At 44.6% G+C, this 27183-nt stretch overlaps 1 protein-coding gene across 1 annotated transcript in view; it reads right to left on the reverse strand.

The window, feature by feature from the left end:
- LOC126101131 (probable G-protein coupled receptor Mth-like 1) overlaps nt 1–27183 on the reverse strand; it is a 106532-nt gene that overhangs the window by 17999 nt on the left and 61350 nt on the right. The window contains exon 4 of the mRNA XM_049911814.1: nt 16740–16977. Within this exon, the coding sequence (XP_049767771.1) occupies nt 16740–16977 (238 nt within the window). The remainder of the gene's footprint in view (nt 1–16739; nt 16978–27183) is intronic.

Raw genomic sequence — 27183 nt, forward strand, 5'->3', positions numbered from 1 at the left:
TTCATGCCGAAATATTCAAGCTTTCTTCGACACTAGCAGAGTAGTGTAATTGAGGGAGTGTCTTTGGCGGTAATTCCTGTATATCGTGATCAGTAGACCACTTTTTCAGGGTGTAATTGTCAGTCCAATATGCCTGCTGTATGTTTTCCGATTGTTACAAAATAGTTTGCAGCTCAAAGTCTCGTAATTTGTCCGTCTGCAGGAAGTGACAGTGTTCCCAAGCAGGCAGCAGCAGTATGGTTGGTATATTCAGTGAGAATCAATCAGAGTGCTCCATTTACACGTAGTTCCACGATAACAGAGCGTCACAAGACATCGTTTGTGCAAGGTGTAGGGGCTTTTACAGACTGGTTCGAACAAGACAGAGGTAAGGTATCTACGAAAACTTCTGTGACGTCTGAGAGTCATGTGATTTCTTTACTCGAGTGCTCAGAGGCAAGTCCAAGTTGACCAGCCTCCTCTGATTTGTACAGATGGGATGTTGTCCCCCACCCCTCCCCCACCTGCCGCTGCGGCTTTACAGCATCTACAGAGCAGAAGTTGTAGGACATCGAAAATTCACCGAAAATTTCATCTATTTTTCTCTTCTCTATTTCGAATTCTCATTGTGGTTTTTTTCCAGAATGTAATGTAAAATTCGAAATATGTCATGAACTTTTAGATATGTAATTGTTCTGATTTTTCCATTTGTGCTTATACGATAATGTGCTCCAAAAAAAGAGGAAAATAAAAATAAGAGTCTTAACATTCCTGACTCCAGCAGCAAATATAAACTAATCCCACTCAGCGTTTCAGAAAAGTGATCAACACCACAGCAGCTGTAGGACTTAGAAAGTTTTATCTCTCTCTGACACTGCTTTCAGCCAAGCAGCTAAACCTAAAAAAAGTGGTAAAATGGTTCAAATGGCTCTGAGCACTATGGGACTTAACATCTGTGGTCATCAGTCCCCTAGAACTTAGAACTACTTAAACCTAACTAACCTAAGGACATCACACACATCCATGCCCGAGGCAGTATTCGAACCTGCGACCGTAGCAGTCGCGCGGTTCCGGACTGAGCGCCTAAACCTCTAGAAAAAAGTGGTAATCGTCCTGTTTAGATTTACAGAGACATTTATTTCGGCTTCCAGATGTCGTCGTTTTGGTGTGGGAAATCGGATACTGCAGTGATACCGGTATCGAGAACTGTTTCCAACAAGCCGGTCAGAGTGGCCGTGTGGTTCTAGGCGCTACAGTCTGGAACCGAGCGACCGCTACGGTCGCAGGTTCGAATTCTGCCTCGGGCGTGGATGTTTGTGGTGTCCTTAGGTTAGTTAGGTTTAATTAGTTCTAAGTTCTAGGCGACTGACAACCTCAGAAGTTAAGTCGCATAGTGCTCAGAGCCATTTGAACGATTTTTTTGTTTCCAACAGTAGCTCACAAGCTGTCTCAGGGAGGGAGGCTGGGAGGTTTCACAAGTATGCCAGAACTCGCCGCGTATCTTTTTAGAAACTGTGTTCAAGTATGGAGGTATTCCAAAAAAAAGTGTAATTACATCGTAAACTGTTTAAATATTCTTGCGTCATCTGCTAAACTCTCTCTCTCTGTCTCTCTGTCTCTCTCTCTCTCCCTCTTTGTGCAATGGTACGTGTAGATCCTGTGACATCTTCAAGATATGTATGTGACAATATTCCATACATTGGTTAAACACCAAATTTAATAACTCCTGAGGCAGTTCATGGTCAGTGACAAGTGATATCCTTGTGCCACAAAGAATTAAAGTGCGTCAGGGATGAGGAGAAGGGTCGCAGATATTATCAGCACAACAAGAAGCACTCTACGTGACTGTTATGTTGGCAGTGGCCAGTGGCGAGTGTGGAGCAGCTAAGTGCATGCTTTTCCCCATGGCCGTTACGCAGGCGCATCAAGCATATTTGAGAAATTTTTTCAGATATGTTTAGAGTGATCTGGGACAGTGTAATTACATGGTTCATTTGACTATGGGAATAAAAAGAAAGTACCTATTTTTTTAACATCGTCTAAATTGTTTAAACGCCAGCATCAATATCTAGGTGTGTTGCAATTACAGAAATAAACAATGTATTTAAACAAATTGTTTAAACAATGCCTTATGCATGCTATATTAGCATTCCATCAACAGGTCTTCCCAGTCCAGCAACTCGACACAGGTTAAGTGAGTTTCCTGCCAGTTTTCAATAGGGGAGGGGTGGTGAGGGGAGGGTTGGTGGAGGGGAGGGCCAACAGTGTCGTCTGGTGCTGGTGTTGTGAACTAGGTCAGTTGGTCTTCAGGCCTCAAGGTGAACACGCAAAATTTGTTATCCCCGTCAGTAAATTCGAATTTCCTGACATCTCTTTTTTAATTGCCACTATTTCCCTGGCGAGGGGGTAGGTGGAGTTAGGTTAGTGGAGGTAGCTTAGCTGACCTATTTTCCCACCAAAATTGGAATTTCCCATCATGACAATAGTTTGACATTGGCACACCTATATCCACCATCAGGGATCCGCCGTCATTAATGAATTTGGCAACAATGCAGAGTGGGGTGATGTCCACTTTGTCCCACTACTTAACGGCGAGAAGGCGTTATGGAATAAAAAAAATTGTAATGTAGATTATAACTCAGGACATCTGTAATCCTTATATGTCTGTCAGTATAAAAAACGACTGTTTTTTCTGGTTTCTTTGTGTTTAGTGCTTGAAAATGGAATAATGTTTTCCTGAGATATGTTGTGGTAATAATAGCATGATTGCTGACTGGGCTGAATATCCTCAGTTTTGCTTATTATAGGTAATCTCTTTAGAAGATATGTTGCATTTTCAAAATGTTCTGCCAATAAAATGCAGCATCTGTTTCACCACAAATTCTATGGGATGGTTCCAGCTGAACTTGTTGATAACGGTGATCCTGAAAAATCGTCAGTCAAGTGGTGGACGTATCATTGGCATTGATTCAGTTTATCATAATCCGGATCATATTTTGATCGGCTTATGAATATCTTATGTTGATAACATGGGTGATATCGGGGTCACCAAAAGTCGAAAGTTACCATATCTTAAATTCTCTATATTTGCGATGATTGCATATCCATATTTGTTGTGTTATGAATCCGATGGGGTCGTGGATGGTAGTAGGAGGTGAGGAATCACTTGAATTGAGCCCCTGGATCTCTCTGCAGAGAATAGTTGAGCTCTAAGGACTAGGTCACCTTGGCCAGGGGACGACAACCCGGGCTCTAACCACCAGGTAGACATTTATGGGTCACGTATTGTCTGGCACACTCCCTGCGGGGTTCGTGTTGTCAGGATTCCACAAACTGCAGCCACGCACATTGTGGTCTGGCCCTGTGGCTGAAATGTCCAGTACACTGAGATGGCAAAGGTCATGGGATAGTGAGATGCACATATAAGATAATGATAGTACCACTTACACAAGATATAAAAGGGCAATACATTGGTGGAGCGTCATTTGCCCTCGGGTGATTCATGTTAAAATGTTTTGGAAGTGATGACAGCTGTGCAGCGGGAATTAACGGACTTTGAACGCGGCATTGTAGTTGGAGCTAGACACATAAGACATTCTATTCCGGAAATCGTTAGGGAATTCAATATTCCGAGATCCACAGACTCAATAGCGTGCCGAGAATACAAAATTTAAGGCAGTGCTTCTCGCAACAGATCATGCAGTGGCCAATGGCCTTCACTTAATGGCAGAGCAGCAGCACTTCCGTAGAGTTACCAGCTTATCAGTGGTAACAGGCAAGCAAAATTGCGTGAAATAAATGCAGAAATCAGTGTCAAACGTAAGACGAACATATCCATTAGAGCGTTGCGGCGAAATTTGGCGTTAATGGGCTATGGCAGTAGATGGCCGATACGAGTGCCTACGATAACACTACATCGCCTGCAACCTCTCTCCTGCTCTTGTGACCAAATCGGTTGGGCCCTTGGCGACGGGAAAACCGTGTCATAGATGAATACCGATTTCAGTTGGTAAGAGCTGATGGTAGGGTTCGAATGTGGCACAGACACCACGAAAGCATAGACCAAAATTGTCACCAAGACACTCTGCAAGCTGTCGCACTGAGTTCTCAGGTCCAAGTGAACCGATCGTCAACTAAAAATGGTTATGTCCGGCTACTTGGAGACTCCTTGCAGTCATTCGCGGACTTAATGTTCCCAAACAACGATGTCGAGTCACTGGGCCATAACTGTTCACAGTTGGTTTGAAGAACATTGTGGATAATTGAAGGGAATGACATGGCTGCTCAGATCACCCGACATGAATCCTATCGAATATTTATGAGACGTAATTGAGAGATCAGTTCGTGTGCAGCATCCTGCACCGGCAACACTTTTGCAATTAAAGTGCTACAGAGGCAGCATGGTTCAATATTTCTGCAGGCGACTTTCAACGACTTGTTGAGCCCATGCCACGTCCACTTTCTGCACTTCGTAGGGCAAAAGGAGGTCCAACATGATACTGAGAGGTGTCGCTTAACTTTTATCACATCAGTTTATAATTAACCATGTCGTGCATTTGCCCAGTGCAGAATAAATTATTTTTAGCAGTCAGCCTCTCTGCCCAAAGAAAGATTGGTGCAATGTTATTTTCTCAGTAACACTCTTGCTAGAAATCTGGAGGGTGCCACACTTGTGTGACAGTTGGGCCATGTGGAGTGAGAATTTTCCTTTCTCTCTATCCCATAAGATGGGAAGGTAGTTCATTTGATGGTCTAAATAAATGTAAATAAGTGGAAGTTCAGTACGCTGTTTTCTAGGAATTTTAGACGCAGGAAAACACCTCATTGTATGACGTGAAATTATATCAAGGAATGGGAGTTTAGAGTTCGGTTTTCTCAGGAAGGCACGTCATTGGATAATTTATAAAACATTTTCCAGATGGAACATTGGGCAGCTCTTTTGGGAAAAACTGTGATCAGCGCCGGCTTTAGGGTGGGGCAACCCGGGCGGTCGCCCAGGGCGCTGGGGCCCAAGGGGCGCCACATACTAAACGCATGTAAAAAAAAAAATTACCATTTACAATCACCCATTTCGCGAAACAAAAATATTATTCAGTCTCATTCAACATACGTCGCTAATCTCACGAATGCGCGATGAATTCGGGGTAGCAGAAGAGAAATCATGCTGAATGCAATCTTCGTATTGTCTGCAACCATCCATGTTTGACGCGGGCTAGCACGGGCTCTACCAAAGCGCCTCTCTTATTTGTTTCAAGAACTGCAACAAGGAAGAGCCCATGCAGCCGCACCATCTCTCGTTCACAACAGAAACTACCGGTCGCTCCAAATAAAAGAAAATACAGACTGTGAAATGTACATTACATTATGATTTAATTAATACGAATGTATTTATATCGAATATTTGTGACTTAATGACTCATGTACATTAATTAATAGATCATGCAATGCGTGCACTTCATTCATAGAGAATTCTCCCCTAACGTACTGAAATAATACAGCGCCACACAATGTTTGTTAGACTGCATATGTTGGCAGCGCTACGATTTGCACCCGCATGTCAGTAATTGTCAGTAAGAGTCGGAGGCAGCGGTCATGTTTTCGTGGCGGAATAATTGTGAGTGAAACGAGTGTCGTGACTGTGTCAACATTTTAATTTTCTGGTAAGTGCGAAAAACATTTTTATCTTTCAGTTCAGGTTTTTTTCTAGTTACGTCTACTGATAGGTGAATTTCTTTATTTGTTATAGATCGAATATTGTGGTCGCGAAATAGAGCAGTGTCCAAGCAATAATTTGTCAAACTATTAAATCATGCCAGAAGAGAAGGAAATGATTAAAAAAAAAGCTTTCTGGTTCAGAAAATCGGAAAAGAAAAGCTGAAAAAGAAAAAGTTCTTGAAGAAACCACATTTTACGCATCTTTTCTTTGTTTGGAACACGCAAAAACAATTTTCTGGAGTTTTTGTAGATGTACAGTGCAGTACTACGCAATATTTTTAGACAATTTCCCAAAACGTGAATGCCCAAACAATGTATCACTGCTATACTGACTGTTTCGGCAGCGACAGCAGCATGCTGGACTGACGTCACAGGCTACACAAGACTCACATGGAGCGTCTTAGCGGGCTTTCAGATTGTTTGGATTTCATTTCCATTAAAAAAAATAAAATACTCGAATTTACGATGGAAAAAACCATGTTATGATCATAAGATGACGCCATTAACCACTTAAGACGATTTATAGAAAACAGTCAAATACCGTGTTGCAAAGCACTGCCAGGTTCGCTATTTATACAATAAAGGGCGCCAACTGGACGACTCGCCCGGGGCACCTGGATGGCTAAGGCCGGCCCTGACTGTGATTGGCCAGTGTTTAATGCAGCCTTCTAATTGTTAAAGTGTCTTTTGCATGGGTTTTGTGCTGAGCAGAGAGGAAAGACCGAATTTTTTTGACTTCCTGGATAGAGACACGAGGCCGACACTTGGGTTTTGGAGGTGTGGAGGAGCGGATTCTCTGGAATGGACATGCAGGACACTCTGACTCTGGAGATGCAGCAGAAGGCAGACTTGCATTTTTGAGGATCAGCCCATCACACAGCGGCAGATTGGCAGTGGTTGGCAGCAGGCTTGGCCTTATGCAGGACTCGACCTTCTCCCCCTCCCCAACATATTCTCAATGTTGCCGCACAGGCTAGTAGTAGGACACAGGGGCTTTGAGCGCATTTTTGATATCAAATTTTAATGCAAATTAATTAAATTGATCACTTAATTACCCCCCCAGCCAAATCCACTATCACCCCCATCCACCCCCACCCTGGATGACATCATGTGTTTTCCTCAGCCTTCATATGGGTCCCCAACCACGTCCACTCCCCCTCACCACCCCAGTCTCACCTACCCTATTGTTGGGTTTTTCAAATTTTTGCAGGAATTTCAAATTGTGGGCGGAATTTTAAATTTTGGTAGAATTTCGAATTTTGATGCCACTTTCTTTGTCCCAGGGCCGAGCTGATGTCCCATGCCAACACCCATCCAGGAAATGGCGGGAAATGAAAAATGGCAGTACCCATTTGGGACTCGAACTCTGCTCCTTGTGGACAGAAAGCCCAAGTCCGCCCCCCAACACATGGTGGTGGTAAGTTGCTATGAAACCAAACTACTGAGGTCATTGGTCCCACCAACACGTGGAAAGTACCCAGATGCAGGAGAGGAAGGTTAGGTTAGTGTACTTAATTCAGTTTGGCTGGGAAATTGGAGTAAAGATCGATCCTAATTACATAACTAATCATAAAGATCGCTCCTAATAACACAACTATATGCATAGCTCTACGCAAGGACTGCCTAAAATCCAATACAGCTCAAAAATTGTCGATGCCACACAAATGGTGTTATTCTGCTGGGAAAAAAGCTTCACAGTACCACTTGAAACTACTGGCTGGCACACTCAAACTCTACCCTTCACCTAGAAGCCAGCGGGAAAAATGGCTGGAATGGGAGATACTAGCTTCATTTCTATTTTTGGTGGGAAATATGTTCAACTGACGAGATGCTGGTATTGGTCAGAGAGGAGTTCAATAAGTATATTACCTTTAAGCGCACAGCTGAGGACTGTATCTATCACTGTTTCATGTCAGAGTTCGTTACAGACGCCTCACTCTATAGCCAGGAAATCGAAGCCAAAACACACTACTGCAAGTGATGGAAAATGCTTCATTGCTCTAATTACACATCGAAATTATCGTGAAAAAACCATTGCTTGGTGTATCACTCTTCCACAGGCCGACGAGTAACACCCAGCCCACCTTCATTTGACAGTCCTTCGCCAATTCGAAGGCATGTAAAACCAACTAAACAATATGACATAAATGAAGGCCATCCGACCCCACACACCACGGCCTGGTCAGGGTACAGCTGCCTACGGCGACCCCACACATACACTGGACTGACACCACACCACCCTCGCAAGTGCCCGCCATTCTTAATGTGAAAACACTCCACTGTGACAGTTGTATGTAACAACGCACCTTCTATAATGTGGAATCTATTAAAAAGGGAAACACAATCGTGATGATACTAAATGTCCTCTTTCCACGAAAGCCGGCCAGAGTGGCCGTGCGGTTCTAGGCGCTACAGTCTGGAGCCGAGCGACCGCTACGGTCGCAGGTTCGAATCCTGCCTCGGGCATGGATGTGTGTGATGTCCTTAGGTTAGTTAGGTTTAATTAGTTCTAAGTTCTACGTGACTGATGACCTCAGAAGTTAAGTCGCATAGTGCTCAGAGCCATTTGAACCATTTGAACTTTCCACGAAAATATGTGCAGTCCATTTCATTTTAGTTTTATGACCAAAATCGTTATAGTGTTTGTTTCATTGCAGGATACAATTCTTATCTCATAATTTTGCGCCGCCAACAAAATGCACCGCCGCCGATTGCAGATACAACCCCTATACATCTGCACCCTGCGTAAGACCAGAAAAGCCGCGTGGAGTGTCTGCGCGGTTAGAGGCGTCATGTCACGAATTGCGTGGCCCCTCCCGCCGGAGGTTCGAGTTGAGTGTGTGTGTTGTCCTTAGTGTATGTTCGCTTAAGTTAGTTTAAATAGTGTGTAAGTCTAGGGACCGATGCCCTTAACAGTTTGGTCCCTTATGAATTCACAAACATAGTTTTTGAAGAGGAGAAAAAAACTTGCTCTACTTTGCTACGAAAATTACCGATCACCGCAGAATGTCCTCATTATATCCAAACCGTCATCAGGGTAAAGAAAAAAGAGAGTTTAAACCTCAAAGAAAAAGAATCTATGTTAAGTTATTTCTTTCAGCTTCATGGACAAATTACACGACCTGAGAGCATCTCTCGCATTCTTCAGACACGTGAAATAACATTAGAGAATACAATATTTCACATAATTTGCTCACATTTTGGAATTAATCCCATGCTCCACAGTGAGACGTAGCAGAGATCCAGTGATGCGCCAAGGCTCTCTCCACTTCAGCCAAGTGGTTTCAATCAGTCATTATATCGTAATCAACAGTGAACTAGCAAACAGATGGGATGGGAAAGACACTGTTGATATAAGTCGACATACTTTAGAATGCACCGCAGTTGATAGGGCAATCAATTTTAGCAATTTTACCAGTTGTTCAGTAATTTCATCGCCAGCCAGTTACACAGCAGATTGCTTCCCTGTTTCTGTATTATCTCTAAATTTCCTCTGCACTACTTTGCAGGTACCATATACTAGATTGACTGAGCAGATAGATAGATGACTGTGCAGGTCATCCATTCGGCCATATACACCAAAGTATACCAGATAACGTCCTATACCGATGGGGAACGCGACCAACGACGACTAACCAGAGAAGGTAATGAATTATTACAATGAAGATCCAAAGAAACTGGTACACCTGCCTAATGTCGTGTAGGGCCCCGCGAGGACGCAGAAGTGCCGCAACACGACGTGGCATGGACTCGATTAATGTTTGAAGTAGTGCTGGAGGAAACTGACACCATGAATCCTGCAGGGCTGTCCATAAATCCGTGAGAGTACGAAAGGGTGGACATCTCTTTCGAACAGCATGCTGCAAGGCTTCCCAGGTATACATAAAACTTCTCTTAAATAAAGCAGGTTTACAACAATAGTTTATTGCTCTTGTCAAAACACTGTACTCAAGTCTTGAGCAGAAGCTGGAACGAGAAATTTAACAGCATCAAAGCACAAGCATTACCTTAAAAAGAACTTGATATTAATCAAGCGTGCCAAACAATAAAAAGTACGTTTTCAAGGTGCGACACATTTACTACTGGTTACGTCATCCGTGAAGAAATGGACAAACAATTTGATTTAAACACGCCAACAAGTAACAAGCACTTCAGTTCGTCAGAAGGATTACTCAGGCAATTATTAACTGAAACCTGACAAGAATTACAAATCACTAATGCTTCCACACAGTAGTTGTTACCACTACCATGAGGAACTCCCTTCTTGGTAAACGAGAGCTGAACAGTCAAAATACACTGAAGCGCCAAAGAAGCTGGTATACACATGCGTATTCAAATACAGAGATATGTAAACAGACAAACGCTGCGGTCGGCAACGTCTGTATAAGACAACAAGTGTCTGGTGCATTTGATAGATTGGTTACTGCTGTTTTAATGGCAAGTTATCAAGATTTAAGTGAGTTTGAACGTGCTGCTATAGTTGGCGCCCGAGCGATGGGACACAGCATCTCCGACATAGCGACGAAGTGGGGATTTTCCCTACTACAATTTCACGAGTGTACCGTGAATATCAGGAATCCAGTAAAACATCAAAACTCCGACGTCGCTGCGGCCGGAAAGAGATCCTGCAAGAACGGGACCAACGACGACTGAACAGAATCGTTCAACGTGGTGGAAGTGCAAGCCTTCTGCAAACTGCATCAGATTTCAATGCTGGGCCATCAACAAGTGTCAGCGTGCGAAACATTCATCGCCTCGGCTGGGTTCGTCAGCACCGACATTGGACTGGTGATAAGTGGAAACATGTTACCTAGTCGGACGAGTCTCGTTTCAGATTGTATCGAGAATGGACAACCTCATGAATCCATGGACCCTGCATATCGACAGGGGATTGTTCAAGCTGATGGAGGCTCTGTAATGGTGTGGGGCACGTGCAGTTGGAGTGATATGGGACTCCTGATATGTCTAGATACTACTCTGACATGTGACACATTCGTAAGCATCCTGTCTGATCACCTGGATCAATTCATGTGTATTGTGCATTCCGACGGATTTGTTCAAATCCAGCAGGACAATGCGACACCCCACACGTCCAGAATTGCTACAGAGTGGCTCCAGGAAAACTCTTCTGAATTTAAACACTTCCGCTGGCTACCAAACTCCCCAGACATGAACATAATTGAGCATATCTAGCGTGCCTTGCAACGTGCTGTTCAGAAGAGATCTCCAAGCCCTTCTACTCTTTCGGATTTATGGACATCCCCGCAGGAGTCATGGTGTCAGTACCCTCCAGCACTACCTCAGACATTGGTCGAGTTCATGCCACGTTGTATTGCGGCACTTCTGCGGGCAAGCGGGAGCCCTACACAATATTGCAGGTGTACCAGTTTCTTTGGCTCTTCAGTGTAAAACAACATATACAGCTCGCAAGACCATCTAAAAGAATTAAGTAAGAACAACACTGAAAGACTTAACCTAAAATGCTCTCCCTGAGATATTTGCCTTTTTAGTTGAAGAAAAATAGGCCATAATAGATCCAGTAGGTTGCATACGACGAAGAGGATTGAGCATATGTGACGAAAGTTCAAAAATACACTACTGGCCATTAAAATTGCTACACCAAGAAGAAATGCAGATGACAAACGGGTATTCATTGGACAAATATATTATACTAGAACTGACATGTGATTACATTTTCACGCAGTTTGGGTGCATAGATCCTGAGAAATCAGTACCCAGAAAACCACCTCTGGCCGTAACAACGGCCTTGATACGCCTGGGCATTGAGTCAAACAGAGCTTGGATGGCGTGCACAGGTACAGCTACCCATGCAGCTTCAACACGATACCACAGTTCATCAAGGGTAGTGACTGGTGTATTGTGACGAGCCAGTTGCTCGGCCACCATTGACCAGAAGTTTTCAATTGGTGAGAGATCTGGAGAAAGTGCTGGCCAGGGCAGCAGTTGAACATTTACTATATCGAGAAAGGTCCGTATATGACCTGCAAGATGCGGTCGTACATTATCCTGTTGAAATGTAGTGTTTCGCAGGGATCGAATGAAGTGTAGAGCCACGGGTCGTAACACATCTGAAATGCAGCTTCAGCACGATACCACAGTTCCTCAAGAGTAGTGACTGGCGTATTGTGACGAGCCAGTTGCTCGGCCACCACTGATCAGACGTCTTCAATTGGTGACAGATCTGGAGAATGTGCTGGCCAGGGCAGCAGTCGAATATTTTCCGTATCCAGAAAGGCCCGTACATGACCTGCAACATGCGATCGTGCATTATCCTGCTGAAATGTAGGGTTTCGCAGGGATCGAATGAAGGGTAGAGCTACGGGTCGCAACACACCTGAATGTAGCGTCCACTGTTCAGAGTGCCGTCAATGCGAATAAGAGGTGACCGAGACGTGTAACCAATGGCACCCCATACCATCACGCCGGATGATACGCCAGTATGGCGATGACGAATACACGCTTCCAATGTGCGTTCACCGCGATGTCGCCAAACACGGATGCGACCATCATGATGCTGTAAACAGAATTTGGATTCATCCGAAAAATGACGTTTTGCCGTTCGTGCACCCAGGTTCGTCGTTGAGTACACCATCGCAAGCGCTCCTGTCTGTGATGCAGCGTCAAGGGTAGCCGCAGCCATGGTCTCCGAGCTGATAGTCCATGTTGCTGCAAACGTCGTCGAACTGTTCGTGCAGATGGTTGTTGTCTTGCAAACGTCCCCATCTGTGACTCAAGGATCGAGACGTGGCTGCACGATCCGTTACAGCCATGCGGATGAGATGTCTGTCACCTCGACTGCTAGTGATACGAGGCTGTTGGGATCCAGCACGGCGTTCCGTATTACCCTCCTGAACCCACCGATTCCATATTCTGCTAACAGTCATTGGATCTCGACTAACACGAGTAGTAATGTCGCGAGATGATAAACCGCAATGGCGATAGGCTACAATCCGACCTTTATCAAAGTAGGAAACGTGATGGTACGCATTTCTCCTCCTCATACGAGGCATCACAACAACGTTTCACCAGGCAACGCCGGTCAACTGCTGTTTGTGCATGTGAAATCGGTTGGAAACTTTCCCCATGTCAGCACATTGTAAGTGTCGCCACCGGCGCCAACTATGTGTGAATGCCCTGAAAAGCTAATCATTTGCATATCACAGCATCTTCTTCCTGTCGGTTAAATTTCGCGTCTGTAGCACGTCATCTGCGTGGTGTAGCAATTTTAATGGCCAGTAGTGTAGGCTTTACCAAAGCAGGGCTGCAAAACTGACAGCGGAGAGTTGAGCACCAAGCAGGCAATAATCGATTAACTAGAGCAGCACACACAAGAGTCACTGGCCGGAATATGTGTCACAGAAATACCAAAGGATGTTCATCATTAGAAAGAAAGTGGCAGATGCCTAGCTCCATCTTCGATTATGCATGCAAACAAGCCAGGCTAATGTACACTCAAACTACCCGTCAAATGGCTGGCAAACCGCAATAAATGCCGGAGAGCTCTACACCAGGGCTGCACACAGCGTGGCAAATGTCACGCGTGCATGGTGTGAGGGCCGGGTATCAGCCACTTGTGGACCAAGGTCCAACCTGTCTCTTGGCTTGCTCCTTCCTTCTCGGAGGTACCTGGAGCAGGGCTGTATTTCATTTAGAATTGCGGTGTGGCGTTTTTCGGTGGGCATAGCCTCTGGGTTGTGGAGAATCGTGGTGTCAGCGCTATTTACCCTTCGCTATTTGTTCGTGATATGAAGGACATTCACAGGTCCAGAGGCTGTTTGCGCAAAGAGAGGCATTGTAGCGATCTACCGTCACAGACCTTTACTGTGAATGGCAATGACAGTGAAGGGGGATGGGAATTCTCTGTTCGCATAAGCGACGGGTGCAGCACATTTGCTATGAAACGTCATTACAATACCACGCAGAAAGAAATTTAAAGATTCAGTTGACAATGGAAGAGCAAAAAGATACAATGATCGACAGACGAGATTTATTGTTCTGTACATTAAGAAGGACTTTGTGCTAAATTTTCAGACATGGAGCACGTGAAGAAACTGGTGGTATGCATAATATCCCATTGTCTGTTGCAACAGGTTTCAATGGAATTGAACGAAGAGTATGGGAGACTTCATATAACAACGCAAAGTGCATTGGCTAAGTCAGGGGGCATGCCTGGAACGATTTTTCGTTAAACTTCTGCAAGGTTCGCAGGAGAGCTTCTGTAAAATTTGGAAGGTAGGAGACGAGATACTGGCAGAAGTAAAAGCTGTGAGTACCGGGCGTGAGTCGTGCTTCGGTAGCACAGATGGTAGAGCACTTGCCCGCGAAAGGCAAAGGTCCCGAGTTCGAGTCTCGGTCGGGCACACAGTTTTAATCTGCCAGGAAGTTTCAAACTTGCTATTGTTGAATTTATGAAGGAAAAAGAGTGAAGAAACGAAAATTAGAACATCTGGAATGGATTGCAGACTTCCTATTTTAAGAGGACTTGACTGCACACTGTCCACCGTAAGAAGTTGTTAGGTAACTTCTTTCTGATTTGCTAGGAATGCATTTAAATTGCGTTGTAGAAGGCATAAATTCTCACAAAGACAGTCAAGTTCCATAAGCTCACTGGCTTCATAGGAAACGTGCAGTTTGAAGTATTCATTGTGGCCTTCAAAGAATTACACGGATGATTTTATAAAGGTTTACATCTGCTTTCAAAGTGTTGTCGAGATCGTTTGGCATTTCAGGTGAAAGAGCACCTATACATGTGCAGATGTAACTGACTGACCTGCAAGGTAATTCCAGTTTTAATGACAATTTTTAAAAATTAAAGCTGTCTAGAACGTCTACATTGCTTGTCTCAGGTAGATTTTCCTTCCGTCATAATGTGGTTGCAAAATTGCTACAATATTTCGATCATCATATTTGCGTGAAAAACCTTTTCTCGATTATGAAGCTCAATAAGTCATGATTTCGTGGCAACTTGAATGCAAAACTCTGTAAAATTCTCTGCATCTGCCCATATGCTGACAGTTTGTCCCAGATAAAAATTATGTATTCAGCGCACCGAAAATGATTAAATAATACTTGAAACATACTTCGTTTGTGAGTTGTGTTGTTGAGGAATATGAAATATAAAACAAAGTCACATGCAGTGCAACAGTAGAGCCTGGCATGTACACGTAGTTTTCTCCTCTTTCCCCTCCACACGCTCAGACGTCGTGGTATGTCAGTAGAGGATAGTGCAGCGAGACTGAGCGCTTTGGCACTCGTGCCTGTGTGCGGCACACGAATCAAAATCTTGGCCGTCCCTGCTCTATACCAACAGCGTCGCTACACGGAGCCTTCTGCTGGAACATGCGCGTAATGGGAAATGTAGTCACAATAACCCAAAAATGACTACGCTCTGTCCCATGAGTCATCCACTCTGAGACCCCTGACAGGCCTCTGCCTGACTGTCCACTCCACTGTTCTTCGCCAAGGAGCGCTAGTTCCCAGATACCCAAAGATGGTGCTCGAGTTCACCGGATGCGAGGTATCGACCTCGCCACAGCTCAGAAATACAGTACTGGCCATTTAAAATTGCTACACCACGGAGATGACATCCTACAGACGCGAAATTTAATCGACAGGAAGAAGATGCTGCGATATGGATATGATTAGCTTGTCAGGGCATTCACACAAGGTTGGCGCCGGTAGTGAGACCTACAACGTGCTGACATGAGGAAAGTTTCCAACCAATTTCTCATACACAAATAGCAGTTGACCGGCGTTGCCTGGTGAAACGTTGTTGTGATGCCTCGTGTGAGGAGGAGAAATGCGTACCATCACGTTTCCGACTTTGATAGAGGTCGGATTGTAGCCTATCGCGATTGCGGTTTATCGTATCGCGACATTGCTGCTCGCGTTGGTCGAGATCCAATGACTGTTAGCAGAATATGGAATCGGTGGGTTCAGGAGGGTAATACGGAACGCCGTGCTGGATCCCAACGGCCTAGTCTCACTAGCAGTCGAGATGGCAGGCATCTTATCCGCATAACTATAACGGATCGTGCAGCCACGTCTCTATCCCTGAGTCAACAGATGCGGACGTTTGGAAGACGACAACCATCTGCACGAACAGTTCGACGAAGTTTGCAGCAGCATGGGCTATCAGCTCGGAGACCGTGACTGCAGTTACCCTTGACGCTGCATCACAGACAGGAGTGCCTGCGTGGTGTACCTGGCTGCACGAATGGCAAAACGTCATGTTTTCGGATGAATCCAGGTTCTGTTTACTGCATCATGATGATCGCATCCGTGTTTGGCGACATCGCGGTGATCGCACATTGGAAGCGTGTATTCGTCATCGCCATACTGGCGTATCACCCGGCGTGATGGTATAGGCTGCCATCAGTTACACGTCTCGGTCACCTCTTGTTCGCATTGTCGGCACTTTGAACAGTGGACGTTACATTTCAGATGTGTTACGACCCGTGGCTCTACCCTTCATTCTATCCCTGTGAAACCCTACATTTCAGCAGGATAATGCACAACCGCATGTTGCAGGTCCTGTACGGGCCTTTCTGGATACCGAAAATGTTCGACTGCTGCCCTGGCCAGCACATTCTCCAGATCTCTCACCAATTGAAAACGTCTGACCGAGCAACTGGCTCGTCACAATACGCCAGTCACTACTCTTGAGGAACTGTGGTATCGTGTTGAAGCTGCATGGGCAACTGTACCTGTACACGCCATCCAAGCTCTGTTTGACTCAATGCCCAGGTGTATCAAGGCCGTTATTACGACCAGAGGTGGTTGTTCTGGGTACTGATTTCTCAGGATCTATGAACCGAAATTGCGTGAAAATGTAATCACATGTCAGTTCTAGTATAATATATTTGTCCAATGAATGCCCGTCTATCAGCTGCATTTGTTCCTGATGTAGCAATTTTAATGGCCAGTAGTGTATACGCACGATACTGATGTTTTCCCGTGACCAGCAGCGTCGCCCGATTTGTCCCCGTCAGAACTTGTCTGGCACCAGGACGGCGGCGCCTCACCTCTCGCGGTCCTTGCGCTGGTCCCTGCGCGCCTGCTCCGCCCCCAGTTCCTTCTGCTGCTCCTGCTGCTGACGCCTCTTGCTGCCCCCGTGGTGTCGCTGGCTGCCCGGCTTTCGCAGGATGCCGGAGCCGCGCCGCGCCACGCAGATGCGGCCCGCCGTGTACGCGAACAGGCACAGGTTGGACACCAGCAGCAGCGCCATCGGCCCGTAGAAGTACACCAGCGTCGCCGGCTTCCCTGCAACCACAAAGAATATGATTTGCTGGAGATTTGCATGAGCCATACCATCACCGACTCAAAGGAAGGCCTCGGCGCTTGTTCGTGAGGTCACGTCAGCTAGGCACGGTGAGGTTGTAACAATGGAAAATTGTACTGAAATGCAGGAGGATCTGCAGCGAATTGACGCATGGTGCAGGGAATGGCAATTGAATCTCAATGTAGACAAGTGTAATGTGCTGTGAATACACAGAAAGATACATCCTTTATCATTTAGCTACAAAATAGCAGGTCAGCAACTGGAAGCAGTTAATACCATAAATTATCTCGGAGTACGCATTAGGAGTGATTTAAAATGGAATGATCATATAATGTTGATCGTCGGTAAAGCAGATGCCAGACTGAAATTCATTGGAAGAATCCTAAGGAAATGCAATCCGAAAACAAAGGAAGTAGGTTACAGTACGCTTGTTCGCCCACTGCTTGAATACTGCTCAGAAGTGTGGGATCCGTACCAGATAGGGTTGATAGAAGATATAGAGAAGATCCAACGGAGAGCACCGCGCTTCGTTACAGGATCATTTAGTAATCGCGAAAGCGTTACGGAGATGATAGATAAACTCCAGTGGAAGACCCTGCAGGAGAGACGCTCAGTAGCTCGGTACGGGCTTTTGCTGAAGTTTCGAGAACATACCTTCACCGAAGAGTCAAGCAGTATATTGCTCCCTCCTACGTATATCTCGCGAAGAGACCATGAGGATAAAATCAGAGAGATTAGAGCCCACACAGAGGCATACCGAAAATCCTTCTTCCCACGAACAATACGAGACTGGAATAGAAGGGAGAACCGATAGAGGTACTCAAGGTACCCTCCGCCACACACTGTCAGGTGGCTTGCGGAGTATGGATGTAGATGTAGATGTAGATGAACGCCAGGTATGTTGCATACATATTCATAGTAGTGGTGTCTCCCTCTCTGACACAGGAAAATGTGAAACTTTCGCGTTAGTTGACCAACACACATTGTTCTGCTGGGAGATTTCTGCAATCAATTAATTGTGCAATTCATTACACTTCTTAACAAATAGTGTACTCCTGAACTTAAATTTCCACCTGTTTTAAGGATTGACATACAAAAACAACTTCATGGTCCAGCAGCAACAGAATTCGTGCTTCTTTACCTTATTTGTAAATCTGAGGAAGTTACGTTTGTACTGGGTTGCTTTTACAAGAAACTGTGAACATATTGGTGCTCTTCATTAGGTATCTTGGTTGAATATGGGGTGAGGAGCACTGAATGTTATGAAATATCTTGCGATTGTAGACGTTGGGGGAGGGGATGGGGGACAGAAGGAGAGGCAAAAGAGAGATACTTGTTTTATCAAATAACATTTTTCTTATCTTATAATGTTTCTTCTTTCAATTGCAAGAGGGGAATATTTATCTTTTCTAATGTGCATCTTTAAAAAAGTTTAAGCTCAGCAGTATTTTCGATGTATGAAGCTATTTCGTTTCCTGTTCAGAATTCCTTTCGTTGAAAACGACTGTAATCTAATGACTGGCAACAGTTGGACATTTACACCTGTAAATTAGTTCACATTTCCAGTGACGATGTCAAACGAAAATAAATAAATAAAAGAAACGAGTTCATTGTAAGGGGGTTGGGGTAAGTTTCTATAACAAAATGGATCAAGTAATTGTAGTTACTTGACTGTAAATTTTCGAAGCTTGCAATGGGGCAAAGCATCTTCTCATATTGATCTACGTTTGTTTCGACAGGATTCAGTAATACAGAACTATGATCTTTATTTGTAGCTTTACGATAGTAAGAAAATCTTTCATCTGAATAAAACTGCAGAATCCAAAACAATAAAATACATTTTGTCCAAAAATAAGAGATTTATAGTGATAAGCACGCCCAGGCGTTTCTGCCTGCAACAGACCTGGCGTTCGCCGTGCCTAGCTGACGTGACGTCACCAACAAGCGCCGAGGCCTTCCTTTGAGTCGGTGTTGGCCATACACTATCTGATCAAGAGTATGTAGACAACTATTAATAGACATTAGCATGCGGTGCGTCCATCCTCCGCTTTTATGCCGGCTTGATCTCTCCTGGGGGCACATTGAATGAGGTGTGTGAATGTCTGTGATGACTGACAGCCCATTCTTCCTCAAGAGACTGTAATACCACTTCCTCCGACGAGAAATGAAAATCAAAAATTAGCTCAAAAATTCCCAAAGGTTTCCCCAAAACAAGTTCCAAATTCCTTGAAAAATGAACAAGCAAACAAATTTCCAGTTAACCCTATTATTTGGATATTAACCAGTAATTGAATCAGGAATAACGGCCTTGCCGCAGTGGATACACTGGTTCCCGTGAGATCACCGAAGTTAAGCGTTGTCGGGCGTGGTCGGCACTTGGATGGGTGACCATCCAGGCCGCCATGCGCTGTTGCCATTTTTCGGGGTGCACTCAGCCTCGTGATGCCAATTGAGGAGCTACTCGACCGAATAGTAGCGACTTCGTTCAAGAATACCATCAAAACGACTGGGAGCGCGGTGTGCTGACCCCACGCCCCTCCTATCCGCATCCTCCCCTGAGGATGACACGGCGGTCGGATGGTCCCGGTGGGCCACTTGTGGCCAGTAGACGGAGTGGTAATTGAATTAGGAATCTAATACTTGGTAATTTATTAACATACAAAAGAAAGATAGGATTCCAGTAAAATCAAACTCAAAATTCAAAATCATAGTAAATCGCAAAATCACTATAATTAAAATTCGCAAAGTAGAACCAACGTTCCCAAAGAATACTCCGTGAGAGTACTCTGAGATTCGTGAGTAATGGCTAAGGATAATTCAATCAATTGTCACTATGTTACGAGAGTTAGCCAAAGCAGGTCATACTTTTGAATGCTCGTATATGTAGGCACAATTAAATTATTTTTTCGGATTTGATTATTGCGATCCACCACGACGCAGTGAAACGATACTTTGACTTCACATATTACGTTATTCAGAATTCAGATAGAGGACTTGCATATATTAGACAGAAGTCACTTTTAATTACATAACCAGAAGTTAACACTATTTAGGAAGTCAACACAGATAGACTATTTCATTTGTAATAACTAATGGACTATGGAACTTGGCGATAGTTACGAAGCATATAATTTATAATTTCCCCAACACCTGCGAAAGCTTCTTCCTCACGGCTCTGTTAGGAAGTGACTAATATTGTGTAATAAACCAGCATATCGTGTCAATTCGTGCATTTATCATTCAAGTTTTACAATATTATTTATAGAGATAACGTGCTGCGATATTATTTACTGAAGCGCTCGGCGCTTATATAGAAACTCCTTGACGTTAGGAATTAATAACACTGTTATGACTAATTATAGATTTGAGATTACAACCAGTCTATAGGGAATTTGGTGTCGCTGGAACTAATTTGAACTTATCATTAATATTTAAATAGCAACTGATAAACCATAGATTACAAACGATTTAATTACGACATTGGCCGGCCGCTGTGGCCGTGCGGTTCTAGGCGCTCCAGTCCGGAGCCGCGCTGCTGCTGCGGTCGCAGGTTCGAATCCTGCCTCGGGCATGGGTGTGTGTGATGTCCTTAGGTTAGTTAGGTTTAAGTATTTCTAAGTTCTAGGGGACTGATGACCACAGCAATGGGTGCCATAGTGCTCAGAGCCATTTGAACCATTTTTGAATTACGACATTTGGTAAAGTAAATATCTCGCACATGTCGCGAGTTCACTTCATCAATGTTCTGTTTGTAACGTCGATACCGATACGTAGGAAATAACAATCTCATTGCTCTACCTCTGAGTGTTAGCCAAGACCTTAGATCCGAAGGACATTACAAGCCCAAACCAGAGAACGTAATGAATTATTACAATGAAGATCCAAAGAAATTGGTACACCAGCCTAATGTCATGTAGGCCCCCGCGAGCACGCGGAAGTGCCGCAACACGACGTGGCATGGACTTGGCTGATGTCTGAAGTAGTGCTGGAGGGAATAAACACCATGAATCCTGAAGGGCTGTCCATAAATCCGTGAGAGTACGAATGGGTGGACATCTCTTTTGAACAGCATGTTGCAAGGCTTCCCAGATATGCTCAATAATGTTCATATCTGGGGAGTTTGGTGGCCATCGGAAGTGTTTAAACTCAGAAGACTGTTCTAGAAGCAATTCTGTAGCAATTGTTTATGTGAGGAGTGTCGCATTGTCCTGCTGAAATTGTCCAAATGTGTCGGAATGCACGGTGGACATGACTGGATACGGTAACTACACAGGACGCTTACGTATGCGTCACCTGTCAGGGTAGTATCTCGACGTATCAGTTTTTGTATCCCTCCTGGAAGCCGGCGCGTAGGTCTGCTCCGGTAAATTGAAAGGTTGACCGAACGAAGGAAGTGAGTAGGAGCAGGAAAAGGTAAAACACGTCGGTACTGCTTGCCAAATCATAGATGTTTACTATAGCCAAAAACAAGTTGATAAACGGTTACATAACTTTGCAATGAGGTGCGAAGTGTCCAAGCTGTCTGCTCTTGATGAAATGGTCAGAATCTGGAGTGAAGCTCTCCCGCTCCAGCTAGAGCGCGCTGTCGTCGGTGTCTGCCGTAGTGCCAACTTCAGAACTTGTATTTACGCCGTGGCATCGTAGCTATCGATATCACATCAGGGATCCCATATCATTCCAACTGCACAGGACCCGCACCATCACAGAGCCTCCAGCAGCTTGAACAGTCCCCCGCTGACATGCACGATCCATGGATTCATGAAGTTGTCCCCAGATCCGTACACATCCATCCACTCGATACAATTTGAAACGAGACTTGTCCGACTAGGCAACATGTTTCCAGTCACCAACAGTCCAATAACGGGCCCAAACGAGGCGTAGAGCTTTGTGTCGTGCAGTCATCAAGGGTGCATGAGTGGGCCTTCAGGTCCGAAAGCCCATGTCGATGATGTTTCGTTGAATGCTTCGCACGCTGACACTTGTCGATGGCCCAGTATTGAAATCTGCAGCAGTTTGCGGAAGAGTTGCACTTCTGTCACGCTGAACGATTGTCTTCAAGTCGTCGCCGGTCCCGCTGTTGCAGGATCTTTTTCCGGCCGCAGCTATGTCGGAGATTTGTTGTTTTATTGGATTCCTGATGCTCACGGTACACTGGTGAAATGGTCGTACGAGAGAGTCCCCACTTCATCGCTACCTCGGAGATGTTGTGTCCCATCGGTCGTGCTCCGACTATAGCACCACGTTGAAACTCACTTAGATCTTGATAACCTGCCATTGTAGCAGCAGTAATCAATCTTGCATTGGGGCAAGGGTTGCTCAGTTCAGGTCATGAAGCTTACCCAATGGACAAATTGTACATCGATTATGTGGGTCCATTAGCTCGGATAACTGTATCAGACACTTGTCGTCTTATATAGGGGTTTCGGACCGCAGCGCCGTACTCTGTCGGTTTACATATCTCTGTATTTGAATATGCATGCCTATACCAGTTTTTTTGGCGCCTCAATCTATTTTTTATTAATATTACAGCCTTGGTAACTATAATAAGTCGTTTTTTTGCTAAAAATAAGTAACAAGTTGCACACAGACTCTTCGTGTTTTTCTACAAATTCTCTCAGTGCTGTTGCCGGCAGGAGTGGCCGGGCGGTTCTAGGCGCTACAGTCTGGAACCGCGCGACCGCTACGGTCGCAGTTTCGAATCCTGCCTCGGGCATGGATGTGTGTGATGTCCTTAGGTTAGTTAGGGTTAAGTAGTTCTAAGTTCTAGGGGCCTGATGACCTCAGAAGTTAAGTCCCATAGCGTTCAGAGCCATTTGAGCCATTTCTCAGTGCTGTTATTTTTCTTATCTTTTAAATAATGACATGCAATGTTAATTAAAAATTTGTGCTGCATTAAGTACAACTTGGGAAATGAAAAATCTTTAGTGTATTCCTAAGAAGAAATAATAGAAGAGAGGAAAGATTCAGATGATAAAAGAGGTCTCTTTTATCTGCCTATTTCAAGAAGGAGGGCTTCAATAAACACTTGGTGCCTATCTCACCTGAGTTAGCGCATTCTATTGTACTATGTGAGCCGTGCATCGACTCGTGCTACACCTTCTGTTTAGACTGCATTGGTTTTCCTTTTCTTCCCCTGACATGTTTGTTTGGTATGTTGTCTGTCATTAAGTGTCTGCTTGGTTGTCTTTTCCCTCTGCTTTCGATATCTGCGTTTTTGCTTCCGGGTAACTGCTATGGAGGAAGTGAGATCTTTGACTGGTTGTAACCTCGTGTGGTGGCGGAAGTAGGGGCGGTTGCGCGAGAGTGTGTGGTGGACACGGGAGGGCAGTGTGGCTCTCCAGTGCGAAGCAGGCGTGGTCGGTTGTACCGAGTCGACACGTGATGCACGTTGGTTGTGTGTAACGAGCGGGTCGAGTTGACGAATGAGCTCCCCGCGTGTTGGTTGTATACAAATCGCCCCCACGAGTAGTTGCTGTTCATTACGCCTTGGTGGGACGTTAACAAGCTTCTTTAAATCCTCCGTTTCAACACTGGAGTTTAAAAGGAGACGCCTAACACGAAGGAGCGGTAACTACCCGTCAACGTTGCAGAGGAGACGTGAACTCCGGGGACAGGGCGTGTTGTCGCGTGACCGTGGCGTGTTGGGTACGCTGGCGACGCGTGCGCGGTCGGATGTGTGGATCCTTGCCATCGGATGTTGTGTACTGCCTGTTCGAGCATAATTGCAAGTTAAGTTCGTGGAAGGTTTAATCATTAACTAATAATTTTGTGTAACCAGCTTCTCTTCTGCCTTGTGGCCCCCGACGACCGGGTTTTCTGTCGCTGGCACCAGTGTAATTGAAGACAGTGATCTTTCCTCCTCCTCTCGTTACTGTCGGATGGGAGGTGTAGTTTTGGCAGTTTAATTGTTTCGCTATTCTGTCGTGGGTTATGAGTAAATTCATGCTTCTTGTTGGTTAATCATGTGGACGCTCATTCAGGACTGTGTGGTGTAATGTTTCCTTGCACGAGGTTAGCTTTAATTCTGTCAGCAAGTTAAGCCATCTTATAACAAGTTTTCGCTGGCTAAAAGTGGTGCTCTGTCTAGCCTGAGCATCCCTGAGTGGCCGCCTTACACGGGTCCGTCATATCTGTTATGTTCTAATGATATTCCAGGACACTTTTGGTTTAAAATTTTTTAAATTCCTCCAAGTTTGTAAATTCTTTTTATTGCCATAAATCGTGTTTGCTGAGACCTGTTTAATTTTTTTAATGGCGCTGTTGGTAGCTTCACTACCTCACTGTACTTTATTAACAAAGTTCTGTATTTACTTTAGTAGCCTGTTTACTAATGTTCTTTATATTTTTTTAAACTGTTGTATTGCTATAAATTACTTGATTGCCGTTAGCGGCGGGCTTAAAAGGCTGTTTATTGGCGTACTGCTAGTTTCTGTAAGATACGAATAAAACATTTATGAAAATCTCAATTCGACACTAAACTACTAGAAATTTGGCCCCGTTTCCCAACTTGTGGTGTGGCTTGTAGTAACTGTAACCACTGTGTGTGTCACTATGGTTGCAACTGTATGTACAGGGTTATTACAAATGATTGAAGCGATTTCACAGCTCTACAGTAACTTTATTATTTGAGATATTTTCACAATGCTTTGCACACACATACAAAAACTCAGTTTTTTTAGGCATTCACAAATGTTCGATATGTGCCCCTTTAGTGATTCGGCAAACATCAAGCCGATAATCAAGTTCCTCCCACACTCGGCGCAGCATGTCCCCATCAATGAGTTCGAAAGCATCGTTGATGCGACCTCGCAGTTCTGGCACGTTTCTTGGTAGAGGAGGTTTAAACACTGAATCTTTCACATAACCCCACAGAAAGAAATCGCGTGGGGTTAAGTCGGGAGAGCGTGGAGGCCATGACACGAATTGCTGATCATGATCTCCACCACGACCGATCCATCGGTTTTCCGATCTCCTGTTTAAGAAATGCCGAACATCATGATGGAAGTGCGGTGGAGCACCATCCTGTTGAAAGATGAAGTCGGCGCTGTCGGTCTCCAGTTGTGGCATGAGCCAATTTTCCAGCATGTCCAGATACACGTGTCCTGTAACGTTTTTTTCGCAGAAGAAAAAGGGACCGTAAACTTTAAACCGTGAGATTGCACAAAACACGTTAACTTTTGGTGAATTGCGAATTTGCTGCACGAATGCGTGAGGATTCTCTACCGCCCAGATTCGCACATTGTGTCTGTTCACTTCACCATTAAGAAAAAATGTTGCTTCATCACTGAAAACAAGTTTCGCACTGAACGCATCCTCTTCCATGAGCTGTCGCAACTGCGCCGAAAATTCAAAGTGTTTGACTTTGTCATCGGGTGTCAGGGCTTGTAGCAATTGTAAACGGTAAGGCTTCTGCTTTAGCCTTTTCCGTAAGATTTTCCAAACCGTCGGCTGTGGTACGTTTAGCTCCCTGCTTGCTTTATTCGTCGACTTCCGCGGGCTACGCGTGAAACTTGCCCGCACGCGTTCAACCGTTTCTTCGCTCACTGCAGGCCGACCCGTTGATTTCCCCTTACAGAGGCATCCAGAAGCTTTAAACTACGCATACCATCGCCGAATGGAGTTAGTAGTTGGTGGATCTTTGTTGAACTTCGTCCTGAAGTGTCGTTGCACTGTTATGACTGACTGTTGTGAGTGCATTTCAAGCACGACATACACTTTCTTGGCTTCTGTCGGTCGCCATTTTGTCTCACTGCGCTCTCGAGCGCTCTGGCGGCAGAAACCTGAAGTGCGGCTTCAGCCGAACAAAACTTATGAGTTTTTCTACGTATCTGTAGTGTGTCGTGACCATATGTCAATGAATGGAGCTACAGTGAATTTATGAAATCGCTTCAATCATTTGTAATAGTCCTGTACTTATGTGGCGAGATTAACTCTATGTGGTTGGTGTATGAGGTTTAACAGTAGTATTTGTTATTACAATTCCTTCGGCCATTTGCTCGTGCCGTAAATGGGTGAGGAGCTCTGTGGACGATGTCCTTGTGCCTCGTCTCTCCAAAAGCACTTTTTATCTGTATAGTGCGTTCATGTTTGTGTAGTTAAATATTATGATACTTTATATGTATGTTTACGCACAATGTTATACAATTCAAATGTTTTACAATTAGCATCTTATACAGTTTACCTATTAACAAATTACATGTTTGAAAATAATGATAAAAAAAAGAATTACTTATTTTACTCTATACAAACAGAAAAATTCGTCGTTTAATTTTTTATTACTAACTTACTACTTGTAGTTTTGTTACAGTCGTGTGATATGCTGCAATGCCTTATATGTATCTCTGTCTGATGAAACTGGTGTGCTCATGTCATCACCAGTGTTTGAATCTCTGTTGTTCCATGCATCTTCTTGAGGTGTAGGGTTTGCGTCTGTCGCGATTTTGTGTATGGTCGTTGCTGATTGTAAGTCTCGTGCAGAGTACTTGATATTTCATCAGTAATACGGTATTCATGCAACATTTATCTGGGTCTCTTAAAGCTTGCTCTATTTCTTCGACTTCTGTCATCAGTGTTGTGTGTCTGTGCGTCCCACATTTTAGTGTTGTGTGTTCTGGGATACCTGTTCCCCACATTTAAATGTATCACTTTGGCTAACGCCAAAGCGGTGCAGCTGTGTAGGGCGAGGGCCATGGCCCCTCAGCAAATGTAGCATACCGAGACTTGGGTGAACACGTATGATCCTCTAACGTTCTTGATATTCGGGAAGAAGACCCGACGATCCTTGTCAGATGTTTCCTACTTTTCTCTTTGCCATGTCTCAACCTTCCAAAGATTTAATTCGTGTTTTTCTGAAAAATGCTCCTCTATCTCGTGTACCTCGGCCAGTCTTCTCCGTTAGTCAATATGCTGCTGTTCTGTGTATAATGGTTATATCAGTGTGGTAGGTTTCAAGTACAAGCGTGCAGATTCCACGGACATGGTACCAAATGCCCCTGATATTATGAGAAATACACCTCTTTGTCCACGCCTCATAGCGGTTTTGTGTGTCGTGAGTGACATCCGATGTGACCAGGCATTTGCTGCGAAGCACGTAAGAGACTCAGAGGGCTGTATGATACATTCGCAGCGTCTTCAATGGTAGTCTGTAGTGAGCTGAGTTTAGTGTGGCAACATAGTGCATTAGTCTT

The sequence above is a fragment of the Schistocerca cancellata genome, chromosome 9 (assembly GCF_023864275.1).
Source record: "Schistocerca cancellata isolate TAMUIC-IGC-003103 chromosome 9, iqSchCanc2.1, whole genome shotgun sequence".
Lineage (NCBI taxonomy): Eukaryota > Metazoa > Arthropoda > Insecta > Orthoptera > Acrididae > Schistocerca > Schistocerca cancellata.